The following is a 16,309-nucleotide window of genomic DNA, read 5'->3' on the forward strand; positions in this document are numbered from 1 at the left end:
ATTTAAATTACAGAAAAGCAGAGAAATGTTCTTAAGGTAAAAATCATTCTATGGCCTGGCTGTGGGGAAAACGGGCTCCATGGCTTCAAGAGGTGAGAGAGGCCTTTGGAAGACTGGACCGCTCTTCAGGCAGGTGCCTTTATCACAGGCTGGGCTTATGTCATCTCCTTAATAGGACAGTTTCCTCACAGTACACGCTGTCCCTCAGCACGAGGGGTGGGGTGGGGGGGACTCGCCCATCTCCGCTTTGTCCCACAATGTTCTCAGTACCTTCTTGTTAACCTAAGCTGTCCTGCCCTCTCTGCTTTAACATGGGCTTTTATATGGCCTCTCCTCTCAAGTTCTTCTGAGCTCACTACACCTGCTTCAGCTCCTCACGCAACCGTCCTTTTCCTGGAAGAAGAAAACCGGGGTGTAGTGTCAGAGAAATCAAGATGGGGACGGTTCTTTAGAGGGTGGAGTGAGACATTTCCTTTGGATTTTGCATCCAAGAGGATGCGGAAGCGCTTGGTGCCTTCCTTTTAGGGATGTTTGTGTGGCGCCTTCTTTGGGCGTAGGTTGTTTGCTGGAATGAGGAAGGGGGAGGGGAGGGGGAGAGAAATGAGAATATGTAATTCAGCTTATTGCCACTAGAAGACAACAAAGATAACCCCATAAAGTGCAGCCTGGGGCTTCCCCAAAGATCCAGCTTAAATCTGTCCCTGAGCTCAGCAAGAAGGCTCCCGTGAAACCCCTGCGGAGAATCACGAAGAGACAAACCTCCATGAATCGTCAGTTTTCCGTATTCTGTCCCCACAACGACTTTCGAAATCCAGGCAGACAGAGCGCGTTGGCAGTGGCAGGCAGCCGTGCACCAGTGGGATGAAGGAGCCTTCACTGGGTCGGGTGTGAGGAGACCTGAAGACCTCCGCCACCAAGTCTCCTTCGGTTTGGCTGCTGGCGCCGCCACTCGGCCTCTGCCCCCAGATCTCCAGATCTCTGCATTTCATTGCTCTGTGGATGTCCCTTTCCACCAGCCACTGGGGATGGGGGTGGGGGCAGCAGAGCTTTGGATGCCACCGCCCGAGTCCTCCTTGTCCCTCAGGCAGCACACTCACTTCGCTCCATCCCCGCTGTCCACGCTGCCAGACCTCCTTCCAGGCAGCAGGCCCTCTCACCTGACCGGCACCAGCATGGCCTCCCATGTCCTCCTGGGTAGCCTGTCCCGCCTTCCAGTCCATTCTTCACGCTGCATGCAGAGGGCTCTTTCACAATGCAGACTGCCGCTCCCTCATTTCAAACCTTTGCAACCTCCTGCTGTTTTCGGTGCAGAACCCAAACTCTCTACCGCAGTGTCCCATCCCAGGCTCCTTGTGATCTGGTGCCTGCTTGCCTGCCCAGTTTCATCTCTCTCCAAATTTCCTTTGTCTACGCCCCGCCCCCCGCCCTCCATCTCCACAACTCTTTATTTCTCTAGGTCCAACACCCCGAATTCTACAATCATACTAAAATATTCTCATTTTTCTCATTATACTGTTTTCTCCTTCGCTTTGCTCCTAGCGCTTGGGAAATATACACTGACCTTCCTCCTTCCATCCCTACGACCCCCGCCTGAGTAACTACTACCTTCCTTTAGGATTAAAGCTTACACATCACCTCCTCTGAGAAGTCTTCAGAAAGCTCCACTCTGAGGCTGGGGTAGTCGCCCTATTCCGATGTGTTGCAGTTCAGTAGTTGGGTTGCTCCACCCAACTGCCCAGGCTGTTAGCGCTGTCTGTCTTACCGCCTCTTTCCCGTTCCCCTAGTACAGAGCTCGGCACTTATTAAGCCCTTTGTAGACGCTCGTTGAAGGAATGGACCCGGCGCGGCCCGGCCTGGGAAAATGCACAGACGCGATGCTAACACGAGGTGGCGCTGCGGCCACGTGCATCGGGAGGGCTGCCTCTTCCAGTGCCTTGCATCCTCCGGGCTGCATGGGCTCTGCTGTCACCACGCGTGCTCCTGGATGCTCAGAGAGAGTCTTCTGGAGTCAGGGACGCTTTGTGCAACGCTGTGATCTCGGCGACACATGTTTCGGGCAGACTGTTGCCCTGGTGCCTTCAATCAAACTTCAGAAGTTCTGAGTATCACCCTTCCTCACCAAGACCCTGCTGGACAGTGCCTTCTTCAAAAGCCCCGAGTTCTTCGTAAACTTTGTTTCCCGTGCTGCTGAACTACCGGACATCAGTACTCAAATTTCAGATTCCAAGCTACTCAGAGGCTTGCTTCTCAGAGCAGTCCTTCCGTTCCAGCACTAGTGTCTTGAAAATAGCACGCAATAAACATTAGCTATTTGTTGATGAACTGGGTCACTAAATGATTAAAAAGAACAAAAACCATATGATTTCACTCATGCGCGGAATAAAAAACAAAAACTAACAAAGAAACTCCCCAAACAAAAACAAACTCATAGATACAGACAACGGAATGGTGGTTACCAGAAGGAAAGGGGTTGGGGGAGGCGAAATGGGTCAAGGGGTCAAATATATGGATGGAAGGAAACTAGACTTTGGCTAGTGAGCACACACACGGTACAGTATACAGATGTCGAATTACAATGTGGTACACCTGAAAATTACATAGTGTTATTAACTGATGTTACCCCGATAAGTTTAATTTTTAGAAAGGGTAGTTAATATGGCATTTCAAGTAACTGCGGAAGGTCAGTGGGAGAGAATGTACAATTTTTTCTGAATATAGCAAATTAGACTTCAGAGGTATCGCACCGTCACCGGGCAGGGATGGCTGCAGGAGGTAGAGCGAATAGGACGTTTTCTCGGGCTCTACCCTGCTCTCCTAGGACGCGGCACTATTAGATGGCGCCTTGAAATTCTTTTGCATTATTTTATAAAAGTGTTGGAGTCAGAAGCCCTGTGTTGGGTGTTGGCCAAGCTTTTGGGCAAGTTGCTTTATTAACGCAAGCCTTAGTTCCCAAGTAGGCCAAAGGAGGAGGTGGCGCTGGATGATGGTTTGGGGTGCTGCTGTCCTAACGGTGTGTGAATTACTATGAGCCCCACTGACTGTGGGAACCTGGACAAGTTGCTTGATTTCTCTGCACCTCAATTTTTTATCCATGAAATAGTCATAGTCATAACTTGCTCATAGGTGTTCTTTTTTAATTGAGATAAAATTCATATAACATAAAATGAGCCACTTTAAAATGTGTCACACATTTATAATGTTGTGCAACCACCACCTTCATTAAGTTCCCAAACGTTTTTCATCACCCCCAAAAGAAACCCCACACCTCCCCCTTGCCTCCTCCTCTAGGCCTGGGCCACAGCCCATCTGTGTTCTGTTTCTATGAATTTGCCTACTCTGGATATTTCACATAAATGCAATCATACAATATATGTGACATTTTGTGTCTGACATCTTTCACCTAGCGCAATGTTTCTGAGGTTCATCCATTGTAGCATGAGTCAGTATGTCATTCTTTTTTATGGTTGGATAATATTCCACTGTATGGATATATTGCATTCTGTTCATCCATTTATCCATGAATGGACATTTGGGTTGTTTTCACCTTTCGGCTATTATGAATCATGCTGCTGTGAACATGGGTGTACGTGTATTCGTTTGAGTCCCCGTTTCCAATTCAGCTCTTAGGGTTTTTGTGAGGACTACATACATGCTTACTACAGGTGGGAAAACAATAAATGTTAACAAGTGAGGTTTTACTGTTATCCCGAAGATGGGCAAGAGGCCCTACAGGGTCTCTTTCTTTGGGGAGAAATGGGAGCCAGATCTCACTTTTCTGGCTGTAGGATTTTGGCCTATGTCTCTCTCCGTTCCCCACCTGCTACCGTGGCTGGTTTGGAGAACCAGGGCCGGGTGGAAAATGCAGGGGAGAAGTAGTGGGAATGAGGACATGAGGACGGGGAGGCGAGTGGCTGGGAACAACCACCGGGCCAGTAGCACTGAGCAAGGGGGATAGGCCCGAAAAACAGTGGGGTCCAGGAAGGAGCAGACCCGGAGGTAGATTTGGAGAATGAGGAGGGCATGGTGGGAGAGGAGGGCTGGGGCTGGTGCCATTGGCGGAAAATGAGCAAGGCCAGGGAGTGCCTCAAAGACAAGTAAGGCAGCAGGAGACAGCTAGACTAGTGAATCCCGTACGTGAACGCGGGATTCTGGGTGTGGCTGAGGGATTCTGTGACGGTGGCATTAGGCCTGGAAGCTGGGGACAATCTTTGGGAATTGTCAGCTTGAAATCATGTGACGAAATAGTAACAGGCAAACGCAGGCTCTAGAAAAGTTAATGCTGCCAGGAAGGCAGCCGGCTCGGGTCGCGGCGTCCTTATTGGACAAGAGTTTGGATCACGCTCTCTGTACGCGCCTGCGGGAGAAGCAGGTGTCTAAGGGTGGGGCGTGCGGCTGTCTGGAATCCCGGGGAACCTCTGCTTTTGGCGTTAGAAGGAGGAAGGAAGCCTCCAGATGAGCTTTAGGCAGAGCAAGTTCTTCCTAATATGTAGTAAAACAGCTGGAACCTAAGAGGCCTGCTCCTCGGCCTGGTGTCCAAGAGAACTGGGAATAATTACTACTGTCTTCAACCATATGATGGGAATCAGAAAAAGAAGGGGCCGAGAAGGTGGAAACCTGTCACTCGGCTCTTGAGAGTTGCTTTAGGAAATGAGGCAGTTAAACATGTGCATCCCTGAATTATCCATTCTGGTCTGTTTTCTCTCCGAGATTCCCTCTCTAATGTGAAATAATGAGCACTTTATGGGGAGACTTTATGGGTTGTATTGGAGGAGAGCAGCCTTAGAGGGCACAAATTAGAATCCCATTCCACTGTGGCCTCAGGGGAAGTGTTAGCTTTTGGCCGGCAGGAGGTGCCCTTGAGTCAAGGGAGGATCCGTTCTAACATTTTTCTGCCCCTGGAAAGCTGTTCTCTGTATACCCATCAAGCTCTCCTGCTCCTTTCATTCACAACTCGCTGTGAAGCGTAATATCTAGAATTCTCTACTTACTGGGTCAGTGGGCTCACGTGAGGATGAATGGTTTTTGGAGCAGGGAAAGATTGTCTACTCCGATCCTTCCATTTAAGAGAGGAGGAAGAAGGGAGGGCCTGGGATTCGATAGGTCGGAAGCCGCTGGGAACAGGTTGATGAGTCAGGACTAGAACCCGGGTCTCCAGGCTTCCACTGTTGTGTGGATTCTCAGAGGTCAGGCTCAGCTGCAGGAGTTTGTATGTCGCTCACAGACTTCCCTGGAGATGGAAGCCCTATGTCCCATTTCTGAATATTTAAAACACACAAGCCAAACTGTGGGAAAAAAGATAAATCTATTTCTCAGGAGAGAGAGAGAGAGTGTCTATTTACCCTTTTCCTGTCTGAGACCCAGCTAGGTGTTAAACGAACACTAATCCGTTAATCAAGGAAAACATACTGATTACTGGTAGGAATCATGAAGGCCCAAGTGCTAAGAATCTCAGTGAAGACAGAAGCAACAAAAAATTAATGGTTGGAACAAAGAAGAGAATGTTAAATGTGGAGTCAAAGGAAATATGGAGAATTCTAAATAAAAACATAAAGATTTTTTTTATATAAGTTTGGCTCAAAAAGAATGCAGAGATTTTTTTTTTTTTATGGCGGTAGGAAGATGAAAACATATTGGGGAATGGCTGTATATTTAAAACGATTGTCCAGGCTGGAGCAATCAGATGTCCCTAAGACGAAATAAGCAGGGAATAAATATGCCAGGCAGAGACATAGGTAGTAAAGCTAAAAATGGGAAATTCTGAGAGGTCTGAGACGGTCTTCAGGAAGAGAATGAGAGTGCGTGCTGTAAGGTTCCTTCCCAGCGAGGCTGCTGTCACCCTGCCCAGCCAGAGGCAGGTGAAGAAGCCCGAGCTCTGCTAATGTGCCGCGGGGTTCCCTCTCAGATGGCAGGGACAGCACGACATGACCGAGAGATGGCGATCCAGGCTAACAAAAAGCTCACCACGGCCACTGACCCCATCGAGAGACTCCGGCTGCAATGCCTGGCCAGAGGCTCCGCAGGCATCAAAGGACTTGGCAGGTAGGACCTGGGCCGTGGGTGGCAGCACAAGGGCAAGACACACTAGGTGAGGCTAAACTAGTGTGACCTTGAGCAAGTCACTTCCTCCTGGGTTCTCGGTTTCTCAATTGTAACGCCGAGTTTGGAAGAATTGATCTCTGAGGTGCCTTGTGACAGTTTTTGTTTCTTAGTCCCAGATTCAGCAAGGTCCATGTATGCTACAACAAAGTGCAGCTACTAGGACAACTTGAGGTGAAGGGACAAGTTGTCCCAGGACTAGAGACACCTAGCAGGACAAGGAGAGAGATACTCCCTGAAGCCGTGGCAATGGGTACTTGGAAGAAGAAGGAAGCAAAAGCGATTTAGACAGGATTGCAGAATTTGGAGTTTCACCCTCAGGCAGTCATGTCTTGTTCCCCTTCCAGAGGCAGGGGAACTGCCTGTCAGGTAATGAACCATTCACTGCAGTGGGGTTCCCCGGTTCTGCACATCCTGGTCTCTGGCCCCCTGATACTGCGAGCAGTCCTCGGGCTGGAGAGACCCGAGGGAAAAGAGGTTGGCAGCCTCCTTGATCTAGTGTTCGCCCCGGGCCAGACATTGCGCACGTCTTAGGGGATTCGTGGGTGAGCAAGGCTTTCCCAGGGCTCATGGAGGGTTACCCCGGGAGACTGAGTCACGAAAACAGGAATCTTCATGAAATGAGTTCTGTGTTAGAGAAGTACAGTGTGTCACGGCAGGGATCCTCGACTCGGAGTCTGGAAGGCTTCATTTCCAGCAAGGGAATGAGCTTTGGGAATGTCTCTTTTCAACAGTCCCAAATTCTCAGACTAAGCCCAGCTCTGTCCGAAGCCCAGGCTATGGGCATATGGACCCTGGTGGGCAGCCTGTCACAGTCTGGTGGGAAGACCAGCCCGCTTCCTTTCAATATGGTATCGCTCCAACCTCCACCTCTTTTACTCTGGGTCCACATCATTGTCCATGGTGCAGACCCCTCAGGACCACTGCCCTCTCTTTCACTCCCGGATCGTTCAGTTGGATCTTTCCTGCTGCCTACCTCACACCCCCTACCAGCCCCCACCGGAACCAGTCTATATGAACGGACCGCACCTCATCCTTGGCCTTTTGCTGGAATGTGCCCTCTGCCTCCTCCACTTTCCCGGTCATGCCCTTCCCTAAATCTCTCCTCAACTCGAATGGAGGTCACTTCCCCGTTTTTTTCTCACGATTAGACTGCGGTTCTGGTTTTTTGGGACAACAGAAGTCAAGTGCCATTTTTATTATCTCATATCAAGGATGCACACTGTCCACATGGTTTATCGTTATTGATGTTGACCTTGATCACCTGGCTGCGACAGTGTTTGGCTGGCTTCTCTAATGTAAAATGACTCTTCCTCACTCCCTTCCACAGTGTATTTTTTGACAGGAAGTGTTTATGCAGAGCCACTAAAACTTAGAAAGTAGGGAGTATTTTTTCCTTCCTTGAGGGCAGAGTAAGAAGATAATTTATTTGGAATTTTTCTGCAAGAGAGATTTGTCTCTTCTCCCACATTTATTTATTGTCATTTGCTTAAAACAATGTGGGCTCATGAATATTTATTTTATACTCTGGGTTATAACCGAACACTATTTTATTGTTCAAATTGTTCCAGTTTGGGCCTTGGGAGCTCTTTCAGTTGGCTCCTGTGTTTATGGATGTATCCTCATCAATGCAGGGTTTTTTGTTTTGTTTTGTTTTGTTTTTTGAGCACTTTCGTACTTTCTGGCATAAGATACTCCAAGCTCATCTTATGTGTTTTCCGGCCCAATCTTAGAATTGGCCATTGCTCCAAGAAGTCCAGTTCTTTTTATTGGAGAGTAGTATTAGAAACCAAGATCTAGGCTCTAGATGTGCTTGTTGTTACTGGGGTGTTACTTCTAGGTCCTCTTAGCCAACAAAACAAGGAAATAATATATGTGTTTATACTAACCTGTATATATACACGTATCTATAAATGTGTTTTATGTAATCATCTTGTTTATATTAAGCTAAACTTGAGTCCATACTGACGTCTCCAGCTCTAATCCATTACCGCATGGATCAGATCACTCTAGCCTCCTCCCCTAGCTTATCTCTTAAGTCCCATTCTGACCATGAGAAACCTGGCTCCCACCACCTGCCATCTGTTTACTCAATGGTTTAATTCCAGTAGATCTGAATAGCAATACCAGAATTAACTCATCTTCATGGGACACATCTAGAAGGCAATACTTACGTGCAGTTCTTTTAGGCTTTGGTCTTGCTGACTCTATTCATTTCTAAAGTTACTCAGGTCAGCACCTTCACAGCCCCTCCTTCAGTTAGATTGTATACAACTTTTGTGATACAGTTAAATTCTCTTGTTACAGTCTGCGTTCCTTCTTGGGGTTCCCCTGACTTTCCATATATATTTTTTTAATTTTATACATCCATGTTTACTCTTTGTACTGTAAATTCTGATGGGCTTAGCAAATGCATAATGTCATATATTTGCCACTGTAGTGTCCTGTGGAATAGTGTCACTTCCCTAGAAATCCCCCAGGCTTCAACTCTTCTCTCTCCCTTCTGCCCTCATCTTTTTACTGTCTTTATAGCTTTGCCTCTTCAGAATGTCACAGAATTGGTACCATACAGTACTTTTTCCCCAGTCTTCCCCTTCCTTCCTTCCTTCCTTCCTTCCTTCCTTCCTTCCTTCCTTCCTTCCTTCCTTCCTTCTTCCTTCCCTTCTTTTCTATCTTTTCTTTCTTTCTTTTTAATGAGATGCTGAGAAGAGGCTCTCTAACTTGGAGAGGAGGATTCAGAAAAGAATCTAAGACCTCTGTATTTTACTTTGAAAACCTTGAGAGTGGTTTTCTTTTTAAATCTTTATGTTTAACCTTGTTCTTTGTGGTTTTTTCTTCTTTGTCTGTGTGTGTATATTTTCTTCAGAGTGTTTCGAATCATGGATGATAATAATAACCGAACTCTTGATTTCAAAGAATTTGTGAAAGGGTTAAATGATTATGCTGTGATCATGGAAAAGGAGGAGGCAGAAGAGCTTTTCCGGAGGTTCGATAAAGATGGAAATGGAACAATAGACTTCAATGAATTTCTTCTCACATTAAGAGTAAGTGGCCCCATGAATCAGCATGTCTGTCGAGTTTGGCTTTCACGTGGTTTGGGTTGGCTATCTTGAGGTTTTGTTTTCAGAAGTTGTTAGTACATTGTGGAGATGATGGGCAGGAGATGCAGAACAGATTTGGGGACTTTTGGGAGCAATCATAATGTGTATCACTTAATGGTACAAAAACAATTACACATCATTAAGAAGAATCAGGCATTTTAACATGTATGGCACAAAACACCTCATTTTCTTGCATATGCCTGTGTGTGTATTTTTTCTATTTATCTAGCCTCCAATGTCCAGAGCTAGAAAAGAGGTAATTATGCAAGCTTTCAGAAAGTTAGACAAGACTGGCGATGGTGTTATAACAATTGAAGACCTTCGTGAGGTATACAATGCAAAACACCATCCGAAATACCAAAATGGAGAATGGACTGAGGAACAAGTATTCAGGAAATTTCTGGATAACTTTGATTCCCCCTATGACAAAGATGGATTGGTAAGTAAAAGAGCTTAATCTAGGTGGAATTTCTCCTATCCAATTTCTAATTGTAAATGGAAACAAGTCTAGAGCCTTGAACACACACACACACACAATACTATCAACAATAATAATAATACCACACACACACACACACACACACTAGTAGGGGATCCACATAAAGCTAAATACCCATCATCTGGAGAATATGGTATTTTGATTAATCATTTCATTTCATGGTTACCATATTTACCATACACAGCTAGGCACTTTCTAATGAACTGGACTATAATAAAACACATTTAACTTCAAAATGAGCCCATAATTCATTTTTTTTGGAACACGAGTCACAAGACATTTCGGGACGTTGCCGTGTCTTTTGCACACATTCTTATGAGCACCCTTTGTCATCACACTTTGCCTGGCGGAAATGCCGTTTAAGGGAGGCTTTCATCGGAAGGAATGCCAGATAACAGAATTTACTCGGATTTAATTCTTAGTAGGCTTTGAGCGTAACCTCCATTTCTAAACTGCAGTAAACTTAGAAACAAAAGTAACCATTCCATCCCCATTGACTGTTATCTTTAAATTACAAATGCATAGCTTGGTGTAGTGGTAGGGATTATATCTCCAGAAATGTCATGTCTTTTATCAACAACCATCAAAGGACCATTGAACTCAGAGCCAGTTCTGCTCTGAGGTGTCCTGAAGGCTGCGGTGGTGGGGGAAGGAAGTTCTCTCCTGGGCTGATAGTCAACAGCAGCAGAACCCCGGGGCGGTTACCCCTTAGCCCTGTGCCACACAGAAAGGATTAGTGGGACAGTGGGCGGGAAGGAGAGATGGTGCTGACAGGAAGGGGAAACGAGCCTTCTTTTTCTGGAGAGAATTTCTCCCAACTTTTTCCACGGGACTTCGTGGTGAGTCCTATTAGCCAGGGGCGATAGGAAGGAGAAAGCTCTTTGTACTTTCCTTTCCTTCTGCTGACGTTTTCCTGCTAGGGACATTTTAGACTGAAAGGATTGTAGAGGTAGATTTAAAAAAAAGGTAGGGGCAGATTCCGCAGGGCAGCCAAGTGCTTAGGGACAGAAGTAACAGAACTCTGTTTTCTTCCAGCATTGCGGGCCTTTGATCTGTGAGATGGCAGTGGAAAAATAGTCAACGGCCATTTCCCCAAATTAGCCCAGCCCTACATGGGATCCCAGGGTGTCTTTGCCTCCTTTCTGCAGGTGGTTCCTTCTTATTGCCAGGAGAAACCTCAGCTGCCTTTTGCTTTAACTCAAGTCAATGTCGCGAGTTGTGATTCAGCTGATTTAAAGTTCCCACCCCCGTCTCTTCTGACATTTATGTTAACATGCCATATTCAGCTCTCGAGTACTCCTAAAGGTCATTGGGGTTTTCAGCAGTTACAGCCATTAATGTCACCTATCAAAGACCCTGTATTGATACCCAGCTCTGTTCAGGATCTTCATTTGGAGTTTGTATACCTAATGTAGATTGCTGGCTGCACCGCAGAACTATGAAATCTGATTTTGTGCGTATGTGTGTGTGTGGAGCTCAAGAATTTACAGTTTTAATAAGTGCCCCAGATAACTCTTATTCACATTTGTATTTGAGGTCCTTGCCTCTAAAAGATTCAGACGTGCCCGTTTAAACTACTAAACATGATATGCAAATTAGCCTTATTTAGCATAATTGTGGATCTGGGCAATTTTGATTGAGTACTTATTATCTACTAGGCATTGTGCCAAGGGCTTAACAGGGCTATCTCATTTAATAGGCACAATGAAAGTGTTTCTGAAAAGTGGTATGTGATTCAGACTTTTGTTCATCAAATCATCTTTTAAATGCACAGGAACTTTATAAAGAGAACAATTGACCCCTAATTTACCTTTTTCAACCTGAGTTGTTTTATACATTAAGATTTCTTAGGGTGAAATGTAGATACTCTTGGAGCCAGTGTACTCACTTATGTTTAGAAAATATGGTTGATGTCCAAACAAGACTGAACTTAGAATGAGACAACAAAGTTAATTTACTTCCTAGCCAAAGAGGACGTTCAAATTTGTGAATTTTTAATCGTGTAGGCTACACTCTCGAGTAGTCATGAAGGTCACTGGGGTTTGCGGCAGTCATAAAGTTGGGTGCCATAGATCCTGTGTGAATATCCCACGCTCTGCTCTCAGAGCAGCCTGAACAGAAGCCATTGGATGGAGCAGGGAAAAAAACCAAAGAACACATGAGCGGACCTTCCTCACCCGATTCTGTCCCCACACCCTGCCATGACTGGGTCAGACTTTCACTTCTTATTTATTTATTTTTTAATATCTAGGTTTTGAAGTTTTCCCGTGTACACGTTATTTATAATTATAAATACTTTAAAAAATCTCTTAGAACTAAATTAGCCTTTGAGGTAATATGAGTCTTAATTGCCTCACCTATCTCAATCAGAAATTAACAATTAAAAATTCTTTAAGTATATTCCTGGGTGTATGTGGCTAGCCCAAACTTATTTTACGATTTTTCTAATCTGGCTGGAGCTGAGTAAAAGGGATGCTATTCTGTATCATGACTGAGATATTTCTATTGCCCCCATCCAGGACCTTCTCCTGTATATCATATTTACTCTGTCATTTAAGAGTAGCACAGTCAAGAGGCTCACTAAAAGCGGGAGTGTCTATTCTCTTAATTTTCTAAATGTCAGACAAAATCATCAAGTAATAATTGCTTTTATTACTGAAAAGTAATTTACTATGATGAGGGCAAACCTGTTGGGGAAATCACAGAGTTTGTGATTCAGGCCATTCTCAATGTAAGTGGAGTCTCAGGGAACAAGCAGATGCTTCTCTAAGAATAACTGATGGCCTTTTCCAAAATGACCAAATGTATTAGTTTCATGTAGTCTGACTTCCGGATGGGGTTTAATGCTCTATAAATGGGGGACACAAAAGACAGAAATAAAGAGATTCAAGACAAGAAGGCATGAATGGTATTCAAATATTAATAAAAGCTAGGCACATATATTATTTATTTCTACTTTCAGACCACTAATAAGCACAGCTCAACTATTAATTCAGTCAATGCCTTTCTTCCTACTGCTTTTTATTTTGGGGGGGCGGGCGGTAGTGGTAGGTACAGGGGGAGAACTATGGATCCTGTAACTTTTTCCTCCGCTCACTTATAATTTCATTAAAAAAGATCAGTGGTTGATCAGCACATATGATTCACAGGAGAGATAGGTAGGTCTTGCAGAGAGAGGAGTTTGATGATATGGACTAGAAAGGGGTTTTGAATTATTTATGGATTTTACTTTTCATGATCTTTTAAACCTCTCATGACACTTAAAATTGAGGGCTAACTAGAGAACAATACATTTCCAGAATGGCCGGAATTATTGTATCTGTGTCCCCCATATAAGCAGGGCTGTCCATTTGGCTGAATTGACTGGCAGTAGAGAGCAAACAGGACAGTTCTCTCTCTGAATCAGCTATTCACGTCAGGCAATATGGTTGAATAGGAGTGTATGTATTGCCTACAGCTATTAAAACATAAGATTGGTAATTTTTTCTTTTTACTAAAAGGAATATGAAATCCTAGCAAAGATAAAAACCTTCGTTAATATTCCAAAGAGACATTTAAAGGCAGAGGATGGCGAGACAACCCAGGGTAAGGGTGGGGAGGCAAGAAGCAGGGGCCACCTTTCTTTTACCTGTTCTGAGCTCTAAATAAGTAATTTGTATCTTAAAAAAGCATGAAGCCATGGAGTTCTTAATTGAAAAATCTGTTTCTTTACCCACAGGACAGAACTCCGTTTTTTGAAATGTGAAACATTCCTGGCCCTGAAATGAGGACATGAGATGCTGTTTCTGATGTGTCACAAAAAGACAGTATTAACCACAGTTAAAAAACTCTCGTTTCTGATTCTGAGTTTCAGATTCACTTATCTGTACCAGTGGGCTTCTGCTCTTACAGAAAGAGAGAACCTGCATCTCGCTTTCCATTTAGATTGGTTTGGAAAGTTTCAAGACTGTCTTCCTCTCTTCCTCTATGCCATCTGTCACCGCCATCCCCAACTTCACTTTTTCCTTGTTTTAGATTTATTTCTCAGCTGTCATCACTAAAAAGCCCCTTGATTAAAATTTTTGTTCCACTTACAGGTACTGGAGATGGGCCTCTCCTGCAACGGGGAGAAGCAAAATTTCATTTCTGTTTCTAACTTTTCCACTGCAGGTGACCCCTGAAGAGTTTATGAACTACTATGCAGGGGTGAGCGCGTCCATTGACACGGATGTGTATTTCATCATCATGATGAGAACCGCCTGGAAGCTCTAAATGTATGAACTGGGGACCAGGGCTTTGGGTACAGCCACATGGCTCCAAATGATTAAGCCTCGGCTCGAAGGCAGGATAATATTTGAGTTGATGTTAATCTCAGTGTTTCTTTCATGTCAACACACAGAGTATTTGCTAAGGCAGAATAAAGACACTAAGTTGTTAACTATGACTTAGCTTCTCTGACGCTGTTTGCTTAGCTCTAAAATAGAAATTAATTAAAATAAGATCTGTAAAGCAATTAGAGCCAGGTTGATATATGCAGATGTAGAATAAACATGAGATGTCTTCCTTGGCCATTAACAAAAATTTGAATATTTTAATTCTAATCCCCACCCATGCACCCAGTCTTTCTCCACCTCCTTTTAGATGGTCCATTTCTAGGTGAGAGAATTCATTTGTTTTTATGACTGATTGTAGCTCTCTAAGTGCTTCTGTCCCAATTTGGGGACCATATGAGATCATGCATTGGCCTCGATTTCTATCATTGAATCTTGAGTTGCTTTGCCTATGGTTTAGGGAGGACTTGGTTTGCAAATAGATTTAAAATGACATTTTGGGGTCATTTTAAAAGTTAGTGTGAGACTGAAGGCCATTTGTTGAACGGGAGAGCCAGTTCAAAGTGTTTCTGTGGTTGAAATTTGAGGCTGGGCTGTGCTCTCTGATTTTATGTGGGACATCTTGCTTTGTGAGTGGGCAGACCGTATCAATAAGCATTTGCCTGGTGAAATGTTCATCTCTTCCTTCCCTGCCATTGGCCAATAATGTTGAAGTTCCCACCAGAACAAGGAGGTTGGCGTGCTATAGCCTAGGATCACAGACATACTCCAAACCAGACCGTCCACCTTGACACTTTATGACTCCAAGTGTTCTCCTAACTCTAAGCCTTGGCTTCATATTTTTAATGTGTGAGAATCTCCCCAGGAAAGTCTTCTAAGCAAAGGCAGCCCCAGCTGCTGGAAAACAGATATTGATACCATAGTTCTCATTCTGTGTGTTCTATGTCTGGGCCAGAGATAAACGCGCAGTGACTATGGTGTTGGAGGTAATGGATTCTTTGCCTTGTTTCTCAGGGATAGTCCTCCTTCTTGCCACCTTTCTCCCTGACTGCACTCATTTTATGGTTTGGGGTTGTGGTTTGGGGCAATGGTCTCCTTTAAGATCGTACATGTTTAATTGATTCTGAGCGTACTTGCCATGCTTTGTGTCAATTAATTTGTTTACTTTTTATTTTGCAGACTTAGAGGTCGAGATCAGGATATACATTGACTTAAATATTATGAAAACAGGTGTTTCCAGATGAGAATTATAGCAATCATTAAAGCGGACACCTAGCTTTGTTTGTTGTTGAGCAGCTAAACTCTCACCCTAGTGATAGGCTAGGAAAGATACTTTTTTCTTGGGGATAGGGGCTTCCCCAAAGAAGCTAGCTTGTTTTGGAAATTAATTATACAGTCTGGTTTTCCACTGAATTTGTTATCTAGGCTTCTGTTGAGGTTGGCAGGCCAAAATATGAAAAAATATGCAGAAATAATGTAGAAAACCAGAAGAAATTACGAAGAAATGTATAGAAGAAATATCCATATTTTCTGCAGCCTGTACCTTGCAGATTGTAGCTAGGAGAGGTCCCCGGTTTTCTGGGCATGGTGGGTTTCAGGCCTACTGCTCTAGATAGATTGTGTCTTTGATTCTGGGTATGACTCATAACTCTGCTTAACTGGGGCCATAAAGGGAGCATGTGATTCTGCACAAGGACAAGGTTGCAGCTATCTGCTCCGTCTTCCCCAGTTGTACTTTGCTTCCTGTCTAATTGGGGCACAAGGCACAATCAGATTTCAGATAACCCATGCCTCACACTGTGTTTGGTCACATTCAGTCACCTCTCTTCTAGCAGATTCGGTTCTGGGCCCACAAGCAAGGTTTTCACCAAGGCCTTCTTGCCCTCTGTAAACAAGATCTAACAACCTGGTGGCCAGGGATCATGTCACTGCTGTTCCTAGTCTTACCTTTGATTTCTGGCCTAGTCAGGATTCACTCATTACTAAACTCTACTTCTAGTAGCAGCGGAAAGAGTAGAGAAGGTCCTTTAAAAAAATCACTTGATAATACTTTTCTGGAGATATATTTTTGTTTATTTAACTTACACACAATTTAAGCATTATCCATTTGCAATTTAAAAAGCAAACACTTGGATCAAGAGAAAAAAACACAATAAAAAGTCTCTAAAACAGCTCTTGGGAGCACCCTACCCATTGCACCTGGACTCAGAAAGGCAGTGAGCAAATAAGCCAAAGAAAAGAGGATAAATTAGCATCTTTTTATGAAATAGGAACAATGTATGTAAAAATTCTGAGAATCAGGT

The 16,309-nt window shown here is 44.3% G+C and overlaps 1 protein-coding gene across 3 annotated transcripts in view; it reads left to right on the forward strand.

Annotated features, from left to right (window-relative positions):
- CAPSL (calcyphosine like) overlaps window positions 1–16,309 on the forward strand; it is a 34,880-nt gene that overhangs the window by 12,486 nt on the left and 6,085 nt on the right. For 2 of the 3 annotated variants that reach the window (XM_039842671.1, XM_039842673.1), the window contains exons 2-5: window positions 5,903–6,039; window positions 8,963–9,140; window positions 9,427–9,636; window positions 13,846–14,110. In XM_039842671.1, the coding sequence (XP_039698605.1) occupies window positions 5,903–6,039; window positions 8,963–9,140; window positions 9,427–9,636; window positions 13,846–13,947 (627 nt within the window). In that variant the 3' untranslated portion in view covers window positions 13,948–14,110. Of the gene's footprint in view, window positions 1–5,902; window positions 6,040–8,962; window positions 9,141–9,426; window positions 9,637–13,845; window positions 14,111–16,309 lie in introns of those variants that run through there. The other variant, XM_039842672.1, reaches the window with a different exon arrangement.

The sequence above is a fragment of the Pteropus medius genome, unplaced genomic scaffold, assembly GCF_902729225.1.
Source record: "Pteropus medius unplaced genomic scaffold, Ma_sr-lr_union100, whole genome shotgun sequence".
Lineage (NCBI taxonomy): Eukaryota > Metazoa > Chordata > Mammalia > Chiroptera > Pteropodidae > Pteropus > Pteropus medius.